The following is a 16704-nucleotide window of genomic DNA, read 5'->3' as shown; positions in this document are numbered from 1 at the left end:
AAGACATCAGAGTGCATCTAAATCTTTAAAACAAAATTGACTGTACTTCCTGAGGGATTAGGCTCTGTCTAGAGAAAGCTGTCACCTGGTCAGTAATACTGTAGTCTGGAAAAAAGTAAGGAGACCTGCAAGCCAAAGGGCAGCAGCCTGTGTGTTTAAGAACAGAAGCCACCCTTTAGACACCAGGTCCATTTTTGTTTTGTTTGACCTGCAGTGTCTTTTTAAATGTCAGTCTCCAAACTGAAAAGCCTGCCTGTAAAATATGGACTTCTGGCTTGTCCTGACAGATGAGAACTGGCAGATGCTGGGACAACTATGCATGGCGGTCATCAGCCCTCCATCTGGATAACATACTCTCTAGCTCTCCACTTATCTCACCCCTCGCCGCCACCTGCCTTCTGAGGTTAGAGAAACAGGCAGCAAAGATTAAAAATTCATTTTAGTTTATCTGAAATAATCCAAAGGAAAGAGAACCTTAAAATTATCCCATATATCTTATGGTACATAGAGCAAGACATCAGGCGATCACGGCTTGGTGACAATGCCCCCTGAAGGGCTTCTCATGTGCTTTGTTCTCATTCTGGCCCACCAAAAAGCCTTCTAAGTCAATGACATGATCTCTAGAGTGACTCTACCCATTAGGAAAGACTGCTCTATACACACAGCCTTACTCAGTTCTCTAGTCCAATGCTTTCTGTAGTAACTGAAGAATGGCATTTTAGTTGATCACTTGCTATCTTAGAACTGGTTAAGTAACAGCTCAATCCTAAAGACTGATTTATTATGGATAAACAAATAAAACTGAATTCCTGAAATTGAAAAGCTAAAGAATAAACTGTGGATTAAATTTTCAACCTTCTTTCTGTTTCAACATGCCTGGGTAGTAATAATAGTTCACAGTGTAGTATAGTAATAAAGGGAGTTAGTTTGGATGCTTTTTTGAGGGAGAGAGGTCACTTACAAAACCTATTCTGAGACACCAACCAACATCCTCTGATCTCAAGATGCCAGTTCAGTCCACTTTACCTGAGTGGTAAGAATCGTGTTTTATACAGAATGGCTCCCAGTGTCCACTGAACCTCTCGGTCATATACCAGCTGGGCTGTCTGCAGGTGCGGGTAGTCATAGGGAAAATGGAATCCTTCATGAAGGACTTGGTACATCCAAGCTGATTTAAAACACTGGTATCTGTGTGACAAAAAAAATATTTTTCTTGACGAAGAAGGAAAAAAAGAATTCTATGCTTTCTACATAATTCCACTGGATGTCAAAAAAAGACCTTTCTCTCTCCATTTCACCTTCCTCGCCTCTAGGTGGAGCCAAATCTGAGCCTACTTTATTTTGATGTTCACCACAAAGGCGAAGAATGCCTTTCTGCAGTAATGATACTGTAACTGTGTTTTTTTCTTTTTCTTTTTTTTTAAGAGAGTGAGAGAGGGTGGCAGAGAGGCAGATGGAGAAGAGAGAGAAGCTCAAGCAGGCTCCATGCCCAGCACCTGACGGGGGGCTCAGTCTCACAACCCTGAAATCACAACCTTAGCCAACATCAAGAGTCAGACGCTTAACTGACTGAGCCACTCAGGTGCCCCCTTTTTCTTTTTGAGTCCTTATCTTCAAGGAGCCTGCTGAAGTATCTACAAGTCTACTTACATCATATCTGGGATTTGCTTCAAAAAAAAATCCCAACTGTGGTAAGAGGGGAGTAGAAGGGTGTGAAAACAGACGCAAAAAGATTGGGCAGAAGCTGGTAACTGTTGGTAGAGAAGCAGGGTGACAGGCACAGGGGAGTTCATGATACTGTTCTATTTTTGTTTATGTTCAAGATATTTTACAAATGTTTACAAAAATGGGAGGGCCGATGAGCCAAACTGGCAAAATACTGGCATTTGTTGAAATGGATGAGGTTTATATTACTTTTCTTTCTACACCTTTCTGCATGTTCCATATTTTAATTAAAAAACCCCACTACTTTTGATTTCAAGCCATTCATCGAGAACCTTTTAGTGGCCCTGGTTTTCAGTGACTTCGCTAAACTAGGCTCACTATTTTGACCCCTACTGCTCAGGAAACAAACAAACAAACAAACAAACAACAAAAAAAAAATTCTCCTTCAACATAAAACCCCATCTGTACTCTTACTTGCTCTCTCCCTCATTATAATCTGCCATCTACACTTTCAGGCCACATCTAAGAGAAAAAAGGAAGCTACTTACTTGAGTCGATGCTCATCTGCGTGAGATGAAAAGAGGCCATTCTTGAATCTCTGGGTTAGTACTGACCAGGCCATGCCACAGTAATCCTGGAACAACCACACAGGAATGGTACGACATGAAATTAAAGCCAAACTCTGTAACTTCCCTACACTCACAGCTGCTCCATGTCTAAAGCTACTCATGGGCCACTAGATGACAAAGGAAAACAGAAGCACCATCTTCATTCACAGGACACTGTGCAACGCAAGTGCCAAAATGCAGGCTGCTGTGGGTCTCCTTTCTATTCCCTTCACCTCACATCCAATACAGAGCCAGCCTGACATGGCTCCTGCTCTTCACCTTCAGACAGGGGAAGGGGAGGACCAGGAAGAGCAACATCAAAGCCAAAGGGAGCCTCATTCTGCCCTGTGTCAGTCTAACACATCAGACGAAAGTATATGGTACAGAATGGTCAAAATTCCACCACTGGCCTGTCTCCATGCTGTAGTTCTCCTCAAAGGAATCATTCCTTTGATTCCTTTTGCTCTGATCAGTAAACTAACATTTCCTGAATGTCTACTTTGTGCCAGGTGCTATACAGGTGCCAGGGAGATCTAGCATTGAACAAAACAGAAAAAACTTTGTCCTCATGAAGCTTACCTTCTAGTGGTGAGACAGCAACCAAATACATACATATACATACATGCACACATACAACATGCACATACACATACATAGAGAGTGTTAGATGATGTAAGTGCTCACAGGAAAATTAAAGCAGGAAAGGGAAACAGGTAATATTGGGAAGGGCTACAGTTCTGGACACGATTGCTAGGGAAGGAATAACTGGGAAAGTAACGGTTGAGTCAAAGTGAAAAAGAGAGAACAAAATTATCTCTTTTACCTGGGAAAGAGAACATATTAAGCCACTAGCAACTTGGGCAAGCAATAACTTGAGCCCTTTGGTGTTCAAGGGAATAGAATCTGAAGAAGTTTTAAAATGAGAGAAAGATGCGGGCCATGGACATTTAGGGAGCCCTGGATGCTGGAAAAAGGAATATGAGTGTATTCCTGGAGGCTAGAGAAGAAAGAACAAATATAAACCAGATTTTCCTCAATATTCCTCTCTTTAAAAAAAAACAAAAAACAAAAAAACATTCTATTTGGGACACCTGGGTGGTTCAGTGGGTTAAGCCTCTGCCTTCAGCTTGGGTCATGATCTCAGGGTCCTGGGATCAAGCCCTGCATCGGGCTCTCTGTTCGGCAGGGAGCCTGCTTCTCCCTCTCTCTCTGCCTGTGTCTGCCTACTTGTGATCTCTCTGTCAAATAAATAAAATCTTTTAAAAAAAATTTTAAAAAACCATTCTGTTTATTTATTTGGGAGACAGAGATCATGTTGGGGTGGGGCAGAGGGAGAGGGAGAAACAGACTCCCCTGATAAGCAGGAAACCCAATGTGGGGCTTCGTTCCAGGACCCTGGAATCATGACCTGAGCTGAAGGCAGATGCTTAACCAACTGAGCCACCCAGGCATCCCCCCCCTCAATATTTCTTAGAGACTGCCTTTAGGGAACAGAATACTACACCTACTACAGATATATTTTTTAAAAATATTTACTTATTTCCAAGAGAGAAAGAAAGCGCAAGTGGGAGGGGCGGAGGGGGGGAGAGAGAGAATCTCATGACTCTGTGCTGAGCACAGAGCCTGACTCAGGGCTTGATCTCACGACCCTGAGATCAGGACCTGAGCTGAAACCAAGAGTTGGATGCTTAACTGACTGCCACCCAGGCACCCCACAGATATTATTAAATTGCAAGTCTTCTATCCAGAGAACCCTAGAGAACTGTAACAAAGCAGAAAGGAAAGAATAAAAAATGTAAGGAAGGACAGATTTTTCCAGATCAGAAACATAAGCAAAACTTCAGAAATGAATCTAAATTAAAGAAGGAGATTGGGCGCCTGTGTGGCTCAGCTGTTGAACATCACACTCTTGGTTTCCGCTCAGGTCATGATCTCGGGATCATGGGATCAAGCCCCACACTGGGCTCTCTGTTCATTGTGGAGTATGCTTGAGATTCTCTCCTTCTTCCTTCCCCTCTGCCCTTCCCCCAACTGTGCATGCACACGTGCTCTCTCTCCCAAATAAATAAAATCTTAAAAAAAAATTAAAGGAGTTATACCCTCCCTCTGCCCCTCCCGCTGCTTACCTGCTCACTCTCTCTAAAATAAATATGACTTTTTTTTTAAAAAAAGGAGGAGCTACAGAAAGCTAGCTAAACTTTTACCTGTTCAGGTAACCAATGATTTAAGCTTACAAGCGGCTAATGTCCTAGATACGCTCTAAACGAATTTTTATTTCTTCTGCATTTTAGTTTTAAATAATACTTCCACTGACACTGCTTTTCCCAACATCTTTCTAATATTCCAAGTGACCCTGTATACCATTCTGGCCTCCTAATGACTCCTACCAAGAAAATTAAAGTGCACTTGCCCACCTGTGTGACATCATTTCCAAAAGCACATTACAACCAAGAATACCCAGGAAGGGGAAAAATATCTGGGGGTGACACTTTGGGCCACAAACATTAAACAAGATTATTAGAAAACTAAAGGAAAAACTGTTAGCCGCCACAACAATTTTGGACTTGGATGATAATTTGGGTGATCACGACATGCATGGAAACCTAAGCTTAACAAACTAGAAGAGAATCCAGCATAACGGGTTCCTTAACTCCTGAGTCTACTTTCTCATCTATAAAATGAGGGCCCATAGCGCCCCTAGAAGAATCCAGTGAATCAGGCATGCAGAACTCTTTGCACATCTGGCACAAAGTTAGGCACCTAATCAATGGCTGCAGCTGACACAAGTCATCTTTTTTATAAGTAATTTACCTGGGCAGCCTTGGCAAATGTTGGCCCGTGATAGCGGCCACCAATGCGTAACACATCCTCTGTACAGTAAAAAAACTCAGAGAAACCGTAGAATTCACTGTTGTTGAAGTCAATTGGCGACTGGTAGATGCCATTCAGCGAGGCCTGACTGGTGTTGGAGCGAGCCAGCAGGGGGCTCAGCATCGCCCCGCAGGACGCCCAGTCTCCCCTTCCTCGGATGTGCAGCACCTGGCTGTTCCTCTCCACCACATCTGTGAGGCCCACGGGCAGGCAGGGATCCAGAAATGGACTGTCCGGACTCAGACCGGTCTTTTGACCCAGTAACCTGTCACAATGACAAAAACACACAGAACACATCACTAATGTACACAACCTCTTCTAAGAAACGCTTAGTTTAAGAAATTTGGCCTAAGAATGCGCTTCACAGATTATCTTGTTGTTTTACATGGCATCCCTAGAAACAAGAATGGAGTTTTAGCAGCAGTCGTAACAGATCAAAATTTACCATAACCAAATTCAATTTAGTGGAAGAAAGGATGGAAGAATGGATGGATGGATGGAGGCAGGGGGGAGGGAGAGAAATATGGCAGTGATCAAATTTTGTTCAACCATTCAGTCCACATGTACATCTCCCAGTGTAGAGTAAAACTGGAAATATTAATCTGGGGGTCTCCTTCTAGTCTTCATCCCCAATGGCCTCTTAAAAGTGTCAAGATCTCAGGGCACCTGGGTGGCTTAGTTGGTTGAATGGCTGCCTTCAGCCCAGGTCATGATCTCAGAGTCCCAGGATCAAGCCCCACACGGGGCTCCCTGCTCAGAGAAAAGACTGCTTCTCCCTCTGCCTGTTGCTTCCCCTGCTTATGCTCTATCTCTCTCTCTCACTCTTGCTCAATAAATCAATGAAATAAATCAATGAAATCTTTTTTAAAAAATAGTGTCAAGATTTCATCTACCAAGTGCAGTTCTAGTATCTAACAAAACACCTGGGAGGAGGTGAAGAGGGAAGGCCCTGGAGAGGCTCCTGAGGAGGAGACCATATCAGCGGTGCAGTGACAACTGCTGGAATAGGAAGGAGGACATGCCTGGGCCCTTGCAGGGAGAGGAGGGGAGGGGCAGGTTTTCATCCCCACTGTGGCCGTCACATGGTTCTAGCTGTTTCAAGTCAGCACTTGTCCAACAACAATATTCCCATTCCTAAGGGGATGAAATACAGATCTAGCCAAGAAGAGAAATAAAGTGAAGACCAAATAATGTTGCCAACCACAGTTAATTATTCACCAGTTCCTAAAGAGACACCTGTTGAAGGGTGGACTTCCTGGGATGAAGATGCCCCCACAAGGGTAAAGACTGAAGGAGAGAGTGGTAATGTGGCAACAGCACAAAGTGCTTTGGGATTAGAACCTATTGTAAGGGTGTGACACAACTATGAAAAAAAAAAAAAAACCACATCCTCAGAAAATCATTAATATGATTTTTAATCATATTAATAGAAGAAAGAACCAGAGGTGCCTGGGCAGCTCAGTCAGTTCAGCATCCAAATCTTGATCTCAGGTCATGATCTCAGGGCTGTGAGATTGAGCCCCAATTCAGGCTCCACCCTGGGAATGGGGCCTCCTGGAGACTCTCTCTCCCTCTCCTCCTACTGCTACCCCTGCTCGCTCTTTAGCTCTCTCAAAAGAAAGAAAGAAAAAAATAAAGAGAAAAAGAAGAACAGGAAGGAACCATTATGTCCTGACATCCCAGGAAACACGGTTTCTCTAGCAGATTAGCAGCGACACGAGATGAAGAATAAATCTTCTGATCTAGGAATTTAGAAAATACCAGTGAATGGGATGATGATGATGCAGCCTGGTTCTGAGCAGAAAACAGCAAAGCGCAAAGGGCAGCAGAACAAGAAAGGAAGGAATGGAAGAGGAAGCACAGCAGCTAACAAAACAGGAACACAACAAAACTGGTGTGAAACTCTCCTAGCTGTTCTCCAGATGCCGCGATGCTGGCAGCCCAAGCAACAGGAGTACAGATGTGGGAGTATTTTCAGAATGCAAACACACTGCCCGATTTTAGTGCATTCATCAATCCTCTGGGATAAGAGATTTCTCCCAAAATACCATGAACTCTTGGTAGTTGAGACTCACAAAAACAAAAAAAGAATTATGAGACAGGATTTTCTTTAACATGGTCCCAATATAAGACAATTGCTGTGGAGAAGTTCCTACAAACAGGCTATACCAGTACTTCTTCAAACTAGTGTTTCTAGCAAAACAAATGGGGGTAAATAATTTTATGGTGAAAAAAACTCTGCCATCTATTATGCTTCCTTCAGTGCACATAACAACAATTTTAAATAATAAAAAAAAATCTCACAATTATTTGTACATTACGGCATAAATACTTCACGGGTACTCAAATGAGGAGTCTGTGATCTGTCCATGCTGCAGGGAAAATTGGCTATTCTGAATTTAATGCGAGAACAATGTAAAGGTTAATTCTGACTCCATGCTTTTTATCTTTTACACACACTATGGACTTCGCTTCCACATAAGATGCAACCCCATGTAATTCAACAAAAATGCCTTCCATGCTGAGGGAACTGCTAAGAGCTATGTCATACTGCATGCACATTGTAAATTAAGAACTTAATCTCACTGGGGCGCCTGGGTGGCTCAGTTGGTTAAGCATCTGCCTTCGGCTTAGGTCATGATCCCAGGGCTCTGAGATTGAGCCCCGCATCAGGTTCCCTGCTCGGTGGGCAGCCTGCTTCTCCCCATCCTTCTGCTTGCTGCTCCCCCTGCTTGTGCTCACTCTCTCTGTCAAATAAATTTCAAATCTTAAAAAAAAAAAAAAAGAACTTAATCTCATTTATCCTATAATACCATTTCTGAAAGAGAACACTGCAAGAGGTCCCAATAAGCCGCTGTACTTTTTTGAGTCCGAACTGCAAAGACCATAAGGCATCCTCACCTAGATTGGGTGGGACTACTAACAGAGGGTCTCTAAGCGACACTATCCCATTGGCAGGAATGGTCAGGAAGAAGGAGGAAGCAAGGACATACCTATCTTAGTAGAGCAGGAGTATTTCCTCCTTGTATCTGCACCCAGACGACATTCTATCTCAGAGGCACAGATTCCCATGTCAAACGTACCTATTTTTGGTAAGGGTTTCATTTAGCACAAGGTCTTCATAGCGCTGGCGAGCAAAGTTACCCCCAAAACCCAGGAAGGTCGTGACATAAACCCTATACACGTGTTCTGTATGTTGCACATCACAGCCCAGGTTGAATTCAGCTAGCAGGATCTTTGCTTCTTCTTCCTAAAATACAATGTAAAGAGAAAAAAGGGAATTTTAGCTTTGGCTGATTGACAGAAAGCTCTGACATCACTAATAAACCAGTCTTCATGTGCTATAACTACTCTTTTAAGATATATGATAGCATTCTCTCATTCTCATAGCATTATTTTCAACAAAGCCGAAATGACAAGCCTATCTAAAACAGTTCAGAGACTAAATACCAAATTAGAGATCACAACACTGTAGTTCTACAGAGGATAGACTCATTATTACAGATGTCATTTTCTTGCATGTACTTTTCTGATTTTCTAATTCTCCAAAATGAGAATGTATTGTTTTTTATCATTAGGAAAAAAAATCCTTTGATAAAAATAAATTGAAGGAATTTGGGAGAGCACCATGATACCTATTCTATGGGTTTTTCAAAAACTATTCAAGAAGATCTAATGTTTCCTATGACAAGGACTGGGATTGGGAAGGTTCTGTTTTGCTGGACCTCCCATGAAAAAGGGCTCTATTTTTTTTAACTTCAGGCACATGGGTTGAATTAATTATACTCTTCAGTTCAAGGTACATTATTACAGCAAAGCCCCATTTTTGCTTTATTTATTTACTTCCTTTATCCTCATATTCACTCCCATTTCCACTCCCCACAGGCAACCATTCTAATGTGCTTAATGCGTAATACATTTTCGTATGTATTGTTGTAAAATGAAATTATTGTTTTGAATGTATTTGTTTTTAATTTATGAAGATGCTATTGTGCCCAGCAATTTCACTAAGTATATACACAAGAGGAGTGAAAACTATGACTAATCAAACATGTGTATGTGAATGTTCACAGCAGCATTATCCGTAACAGCCAAAAACTGGAAATAAAACCCAAAAATCCATCAACTGATGAATGGATAAACAAAATGTGGCACGGTCATATAATGGGATATCATTCAGCAATGAAGAGAAATGAAGGGGCGCCTGAGTGGCTCAGTGGGTTAAGCCGCTGCCTTTGGCTCAGGTCATGATCTCGGGGTCCTGGGATCGAGTCCCGCATCGGGCTCTCTGCTCAGCAGCGAGCCTGCTTCCCTCTCTCTCTCTCTCTGCCTGCCTCTCTGTCTACTTGTGATCTCTCTCTGTCAAATAAATAATAAATAAAATTTTTTAAAAAAAGAGAGAGAGAGAAATGAAGTACTGACTGACATGTGCTATAACAGAGGTGGACCCTGAAAACATTTTGCTGAGTGAAGGAAGCAGACACACAATGTCACGTATTGTATGATTCCATTTATGTGAAACACTCAGACAGACAAATCCACAGGTGATGAGAAGCAGATTACTGGCTGTCAGGGCTGTAAGGAGAGAATGGTATATGACTGCTACTGAATGTGGGGTTTCTTTGGGGGTAATGAATATGTTCTAGAATTCAGTAGTGGTGGTTGGGTTACTTTGTGAATGTGCGCAACTCTGAATTGTACAAAAAAAACTACTTTAGGGGCGCCTGGGTGGCTCAGTGGGTTAAAGCCTCTGCCTTCAGCTGAGGTCATGATCCCAGGGTCCTGGGATAGAGCCCCATATTGGGCTCTCTGCTTAGCAGGGAACCTGCTTTCCCCTCTCACCCTCTGCCTGCCTCTCTGCCTACTTGTGATCTCTGTCAAATAAATAAATAAAATCTTTAAAAAAAAAAAAAACAAAAAAAAACTACTTTAGGCACAGAGGATTATTTGTATCTTTTTAAGTGCTATTGTGTTATTTCTCATTGTTCTTTTCCTTCTTTCCCAAGTGCTAAGATCCATCTTTAAGACCATTATATTACTATGCATACATCTAATTTAGTGGGTTGCAAGATCACTTTCTACACCAGCGTCACTTTCTAAATCTACACAAATAAAAAAGTCATTTGTTTAAGACTTTAAGGATCAGTGCCATTTACTGGAATCATGCCTTCAGTTTACTTGTTGACTACATACTAAAAAATACAGACTAAAATTAAAATGTCTTACAACCTAGTTCCCCAAATTTCCAAACCTTGCACAGACTCCTGCTGCTTGTCAAACCCACAGTTCCAACAATCTTGCTGGCTATTTATACACATCTGTTCCTCGGGTATTTCAATTTCAACATACTCAAAACTGAACTCACTTTGTCACAGTACTTGGGCTAGAGACCAGAAAGTCGCTCTCACCCAAACCACCCAGGCCATCCTGATTTGCTTAGCATCAACCCACCCTTTACCCTGGGGTCTCTCTAGTGACTGGGTTCCTTACCCTACCAAGTATCTAGGCAAGCACCTCAGCATCACAAGCTATCCCTCCCTGTCCTACCCACACCACTTCATTGCACTGGTGCTTTAAATTCCAAAATACACCTGAAATCTGTCCCCTCTACTCCATTTCCATTGCCTAGTTTATCCCTTATTACTTCTCACCCAAGGTTCCCTGACTCCACTTTCTCCCTTTCTCCTTTTCTCACTTTTTCCCTTTCTCCCACTAATATCAAAATTATTTTCCTAACAAATCAATTAACCCACAGTCATACAGTACAAAGCTGGAAAGGACTTTGGGAATTTTATTTCCCAGGTGATAAAACTGAGGCCCATATGACTGCCCTACTCAAAAATCTTTGCTGATTCTCCTCCATCTACAGATAAAAAAGTGAAATTCCCTAGCATGGCACCCAAGACTCCTCACCATCTAACTTCATCTTATCTTCCTAGACTTAGCTGTACTATACTGAAAAATCTTATACCGCAACAGGCTATTCTCCACTCAACAAGCTATTCACCACTCAACAAGCTATTCACCACTCAACAAGTTATTCACTGGACATTCTGGACTCTTTGCTTTTCCTTTCGTGCCCTCATGCATACTGGTGCCTCCATACAGGTGGCCTTCCTCCACTTCCACTATGCAAAAGCTTACTATCACCCATGACCCAAGTAACAAGCCAGGACGACTCTCATTCATGGAGCAGAGGACATGGGATAGGGACATTACTGGATCTGGTAGAGGCCAGAGATGCTGCTAAACATTTTATGCACTGGACAGCTACAACAAAGACTTAACCAGCCCAAAATGTGAATAGTGCCATTGATGAGAAACCCTGGTTTAGATGAAATGACGGCACTGTCATGGTCTGCCTGTCACCACAGGCTGTCTTCACTGACAGTTATAAGCTTTTGGGGAGCAGTATAATATGTCTTATTCCTTGCCCATAATAGGCGCTTAAAAACTGTCTGCATTTTTTTTTCCTCTCTGTGATAAAACTACTTCAAGATACATTCTTTACACCCTAGTCAGGTAAGGAATATTAGAAGTACAAGAATGGAATCATAAGTAAGGGAAAGGAAGTAACATTTAATAAACAAATATGTATCAAATACCATGCTCTGGGATTTATATGTATTATCATGTTTAATCATCATGCAGCCGTAGAAGACAGGAGTATAATTATAATTGCTAAAATATATTAAACATTTATCACATACTGGTAAGTCTGTTAAGTGCTTTACACACATGGCATCATTTCATCCTCCCAACTTTATGAAGTAGATACTATTATTATTCTCTTTTTATATATGAGGAAATTAAGGCTCAAAGGGGTAACCTACCCAAGGTAATATAAGCTAGCAAGTATGAGAACAAATATTTGGACCTAGGTAGGTTGGTCTATGTCCAAAGATAGTGTCCTTCTTCTTCAATACTGGCATTTCTAGCAACCGAATTTTCCTAAAAGATAAAATACCTGTTTTGGAGGAAGGACAGAAGTTGAGGTAGGAACTTCATAAGCAATTTGAAGAGAGGCTCCTCCCATATCCAGTATCCCTACTGTCCTTCTGCGCCCTGCTGCCAGTTCCTGGGGGGCTTCGGCATCGGATTCTGAAATAAATAAGGGAACAGAAAGAATATAGTAATTAAAAAACAAAATTAAATCAAAAAGAAAAAAAAACCCAAATGGAAAAAATAAAGAGCAAACAGGGGTGCCTGGGTGGCTCAGTGGGTTGAGCCTCTGCCTTTGGCGCAGGTCATGATCTCAGAGTTCTGGGACCGAGCCCCGCATTGGGCTCTCTGTTCAGCGGGGAGCCTGCTTCCCCATCTCCTCTGCTCCCTCTCTACCTAGTTGTGATCTCTCTTCCTGTCAAATAAATAAATAAAATCTTTTTTAAAAAATAAAATAAAATAAAAATAAAGAGCAAACTGAAATATATTAATCTAATATATCAACTATATATTATAGAGAATTCTTTCAAGTAACTTAAAACAGCATTTTTACTATATCCCTTATAGAATGTGTCTTAATGACAAAGAGGCAAATAGATATCTTAAACTGCATTTTAGTAGTCTTATTGATAATAATTTTATTGGTATTATTATTTTTAAATCATTAAGCATATATTATAAAATAAAGCATATATTTATATTAGTATCTTCAGAAACATAATCAGCATAAAAAAACCTAAGAGTATAAAATCAAAGATATTAAGAAATAACCTTATAACTTTAAATATGAATTGGAACTATCACTATGAAATCATGATTTTTCTCTTTCTAAAAACACATATTTTCTAGGTCTGTTCACTGAAAGGGCCTAACAGCAAGGATAATTCAGGAGCAATGAGCACCCTTGGCATCCACATTACTATATACCATTTTCCAATAAAAGAAACCAGGGCTCCTTTAAAAATGGCTGATACTAGGTGTAAGGTAGAAAAAATACAAGATGATCATGGAATATCTTAGTGTGCCCAACAGCAAGGGAAATAGACACAAAACTACTGGGATGTTAAAAGGTACAGGCCAACCTAAAGATGCCTCTACTGGCCGATGACAGTATAATTTGAGCACAGAAAAGAATAATGATGTGATGGACCATGATGCATCAAACACATTAAAATCTAAAAGTCGTAAGATACTGGAAAAAAAAAAAACTTCACTGGTTACCTTTAACATTTTCATGCTAGGACATGAAGTCATTATTCAAAAACCTGATAAATGAAAGAATGAAGGACTTATTTTGTCTTTCCAATACAGATAATTGAATAGTTATTGAAGAAAATTTTGTTATATAAAAATCCAAGTTGGGGCACCTGGATGGCTCAGTGGGTTAAGCGTCTGCCTTCAGCTCAGGTCACGATCCCAGAGTCCTGGGATCGAGCCCACATAGGACTCTCAGCTCAGCATGGAGCCTGCTTCTCCCTCACCCTCTGTCTATCACTCTGCCTACCTGTGCTCTTTCTCTGTCAAATAAATAAATAAAAATATTAAAATATTTTTAAGAAAAGAAAAGAAAAGAAAAATCCAAGCTGTTGGGGTGCCTGGGTGGCTCAGTTGGTTAATGTCTGTTTTGGATCAGGTCATGATCCCAGGGTCCTGGGATGGAGCCCCAGGTTAGGCTCCCTGCTCAGTAAAGAGCCTGCTTCTCCCTCTCCCTCTGTCTCTTCCCTCTGCTCATTCTCTCTCTCTTTCTCTCTCAAATAAATCTTTAAAAAAGGAAGAACAATATTTATTTTATTTATTTATCGCAGAATAACTGAAAGAATTGGAAAAATCACCATTTTGCAACCTCTAATGAAGAAAATGGATTTAAGCAACCATCACAATTGGCTATTAATTAAATGAAAAGTGGCTGGGGAATTTTTATAATAGATTACATCAGGCTGACAACACCGGAATCCTGAATATCTGATCAGTCTTAACATGACTAAAAGTGGGACAACCAGGAAACACTTAGCACCAATATTTATGATATTCTTGCCAAAAGAACTGAATCTGCATCTAATCAAGGTTCTATCTCTAATCTCCAATATACAGGACAGAAGGAGGGATGAAGAGCATGTTGCAGACCCCACAAAAATTCAGTCAATCAAATCAAGAATGTGTCAAATTCATGCTATCAAGTAACCCAGTTTTGTTTTTGTTTCTAATCAATTTGAGAAAAAGAGGTGTGGGGGGGGGGACTGCTTTAGATTAAGAAACTGATCAAACATAACACGTCATCCTCATTCAGATTCTAATTTTAACAAGACAACTACAAATAAATATTCTTGAGACAATAAGATAAGTCTATATCTGGGCAGATGGATGTTACATCATATTAGAAATTATTAACTTTTTTAAATTTAAAAATGTCATTGTGTATATTTTTGTTTGTTTTGAAACTCTTCATTGGTGAGAGAGATACACTGAAGTACATGAAGATAAAATGGTATGTCTGGGGTTTGCTTTTAAAAATCCAATAGGAGGGGCACCCGGGTGGCTTAGACATTTAAGTGTCTGACTCTTGGTTTTAGCTCAGGTCATGATCTCATGGGTCCTGAGATTGAGACCCATGTTGGGTGCCACACTCAGTGGGGAGTCTGCCTGAGATTCTCCCCCTCCACCCCTCTCCCCACTCACACTCTCTAGCTCTTGCTCTCTCTCTCAAAATAAATAAATATTTTTTTAAAAATCCAGTAGGAAAAAAACCTGTGTTGTATAAAGGGAGTGTGGGGCCAAAAAACTAGCTAACCACTAATTAGTGTTGAGTCTGGGTATTGGGTTCATGGAGATTCATTTTATTATTTACTTCTATGAATGTTTGAACTTCCCATATTAAAAAGTTAAAAACGAAAAAAAGAAGGCAAATTAGGACTAGAACATAAGCATCTTAAAAGAGTTCTTAAAAACTAAAGAAAGAAAAAAACAACTCAAATATAGCACTTATGTTCTACAGATAGGTTACAACATAAACCTTCAGTGCTTAGAACTGTCATAAAGCAACAGTATTACTCACCATCCTCATGGTCAAATCTTCCCAAAACAAAGTTGATTCCAATCCATGCATAAACTCCTAAGTAAGAAATATGAAAGTCCTCGCTTAATTCTCTGTTGCTATGCCATGACTACACCTCTTCCCAGGGATGCTCTTTTCCTCCTTTTCTTAGAAAAAGGTGATGAGAGTATTTTATTCCACACTCTCAGTGTATGAATTTAAAAATCTCTTATCTTATGATGCTTTTCCCTTTAATCATTCTTAAATGATTTGCATTGTCTAAATTTCCTACAGATGAATATGGATTAATATATAAAAACAACTGGTAAAAAATGTGACTCTTGGGAGTTCTCGTCCTGGGCAAGATGGAGTAAGCACACTCCATCCTGTCTCCTCACTGAATACAAGTGTAAACTCTGGATGGAATGGATAGAGCAGATTTGTGAGACCTCTGAAAGGAAACGATAATGGGCACACGGAGACAGAGATCAGAAGTTAAAGTGCTACCAAACTGGAAGTGAGTTCCCCATTTCTCCTCCCCAGATATTGCCTGGCCTGGACTCAACAGTAGCCTGAAACACAAAAGGACATACAGGTGTGGAGGAAAGAACTTCAAGACTTTGCTTTCTGGTTCAAGGAGCATTAAAAAGGACTCTAAAAGCTCAGGAAGTATAGAGGAAAATCCCTTGAGGTTCCCCCCCCCCCTTTTTGTGTGTGTGTGTGTTTTCTGCTGCCCCAGGCAATCCTGCAGGGGTAGAGGCAGAAGTTGGGCAGGTACCTAAAACTCTGAAGAATATGAATCCTTTTCTCTGACTAGAGGAGCTACAGCCTCAAGAGTTGGCAAAAATCCCTATCGGTTATTTCCCCCCCCCACTTTGTCCTGTATCATTTAGCCCTGGCTACATCATGGGAAATGAACAGCAGAGCAGGTAAGTTAAAGTCCTGGCTTTCTGACCGGAGGACCATGAAAGTAGCCCCAGGGAATCAGAAAGGATTGGGGAGATCACAAGGAGTAGGGAATAAAGTAGTGTATCAACTCCTGGGCTCACAGTCAAGTTACACATGCATGGATCTCACTCTAAACAATATAAATACACCAAAGGTTCTGAGAACTGAACTACTGGCTAGAAAACCCATTGGTATGGGCTATGCCCAGATTCTAGATTGGCCACTGGATGACACAAAAATGGGACAAATCCAAATAGCAGTGCCAACCCTTTGAAAAACGAATCACAGCCAACAAAAGGTAGGTCAGAACTTGAGGCATGAACCTAACCAGGTCAATTCCCTGCTAAAACAATCAATATTCTCCTTATGACTGAAAAAAGACCCAGAATCTCATAATATAATATTCTAAATGTCCAGTATACAATATAAAATTACTTGGCATAAAAAGAACTAGGAAATTCTCAACTCATAAGGGAAAAGATGCCAACTGCAAGAAGAATCAGGTGTCAGAATTATCAGACAAAAATATCAAAGCAGTTATATAATCAAGAAGTAAGAGCAGTCCTAGCATGAATGGAAAGATAGTTTCAGCAAAGAAATAAAACATACAAAAGAACCAAATGAAAATTCTAGGGCTGA

General features: G+C 40.7%; 1 protein-coding gene across 1 annotated transcript in view; it reads right to left on the bottom strand.

Annotated features, from left to right (window-relative positions):
- The window catches only part of ENTPD7 (ectonucleoside triphosphate diphosphohydrolase 7), a 41214-nt gene that overhangs the window by 2998 nt on the left and 21512 nt on the right, over positions 1 to 16704 (bottom strand). The window contains exons 7-12 of the mRNA XM_046026865.1: positions 15139 to 15195; positions 12112 to 12245; positions 8228 to 8394; positions 5085 to 5409; positions 2214 to 2299; positions 1027 to 1188 (exon numbers count right to left, since the gene is read on the bottom strand). Of these exons, the coding sequence (XP_045882821.1) occupies positions 1027 to 1188; positions 2214 to 2299; positions 5085 to 5409; positions 8228 to 8394; positions 12112 to 12245; positions 15139 to 15195 (931 nt within the window). The remainder of the gene's footprint in view (positions 1 to 1026; positions 1189 to 2213; positions 2300 to 5084; positions 5410 to 8227; positions 8395 to 12111; positions 12246 to 15138; positions 15196 to 16704) is intronic.

This window comes from Meles meles, chromosome 13 (genome assembly GCF_922984935.1).
Source record: "Meles meles chromosome 13, mMelMel3.1 paternal haplotype, whole genome shotgun sequence".
Lineage (NCBI taxonomy): Eukaryota > Metazoa > Chordata > Mammalia > Carnivora > Mustelidae > Meles > Meles meles.
This window is presented reverse-complemented; position numbering and strand designations above follow the sequence as displayed.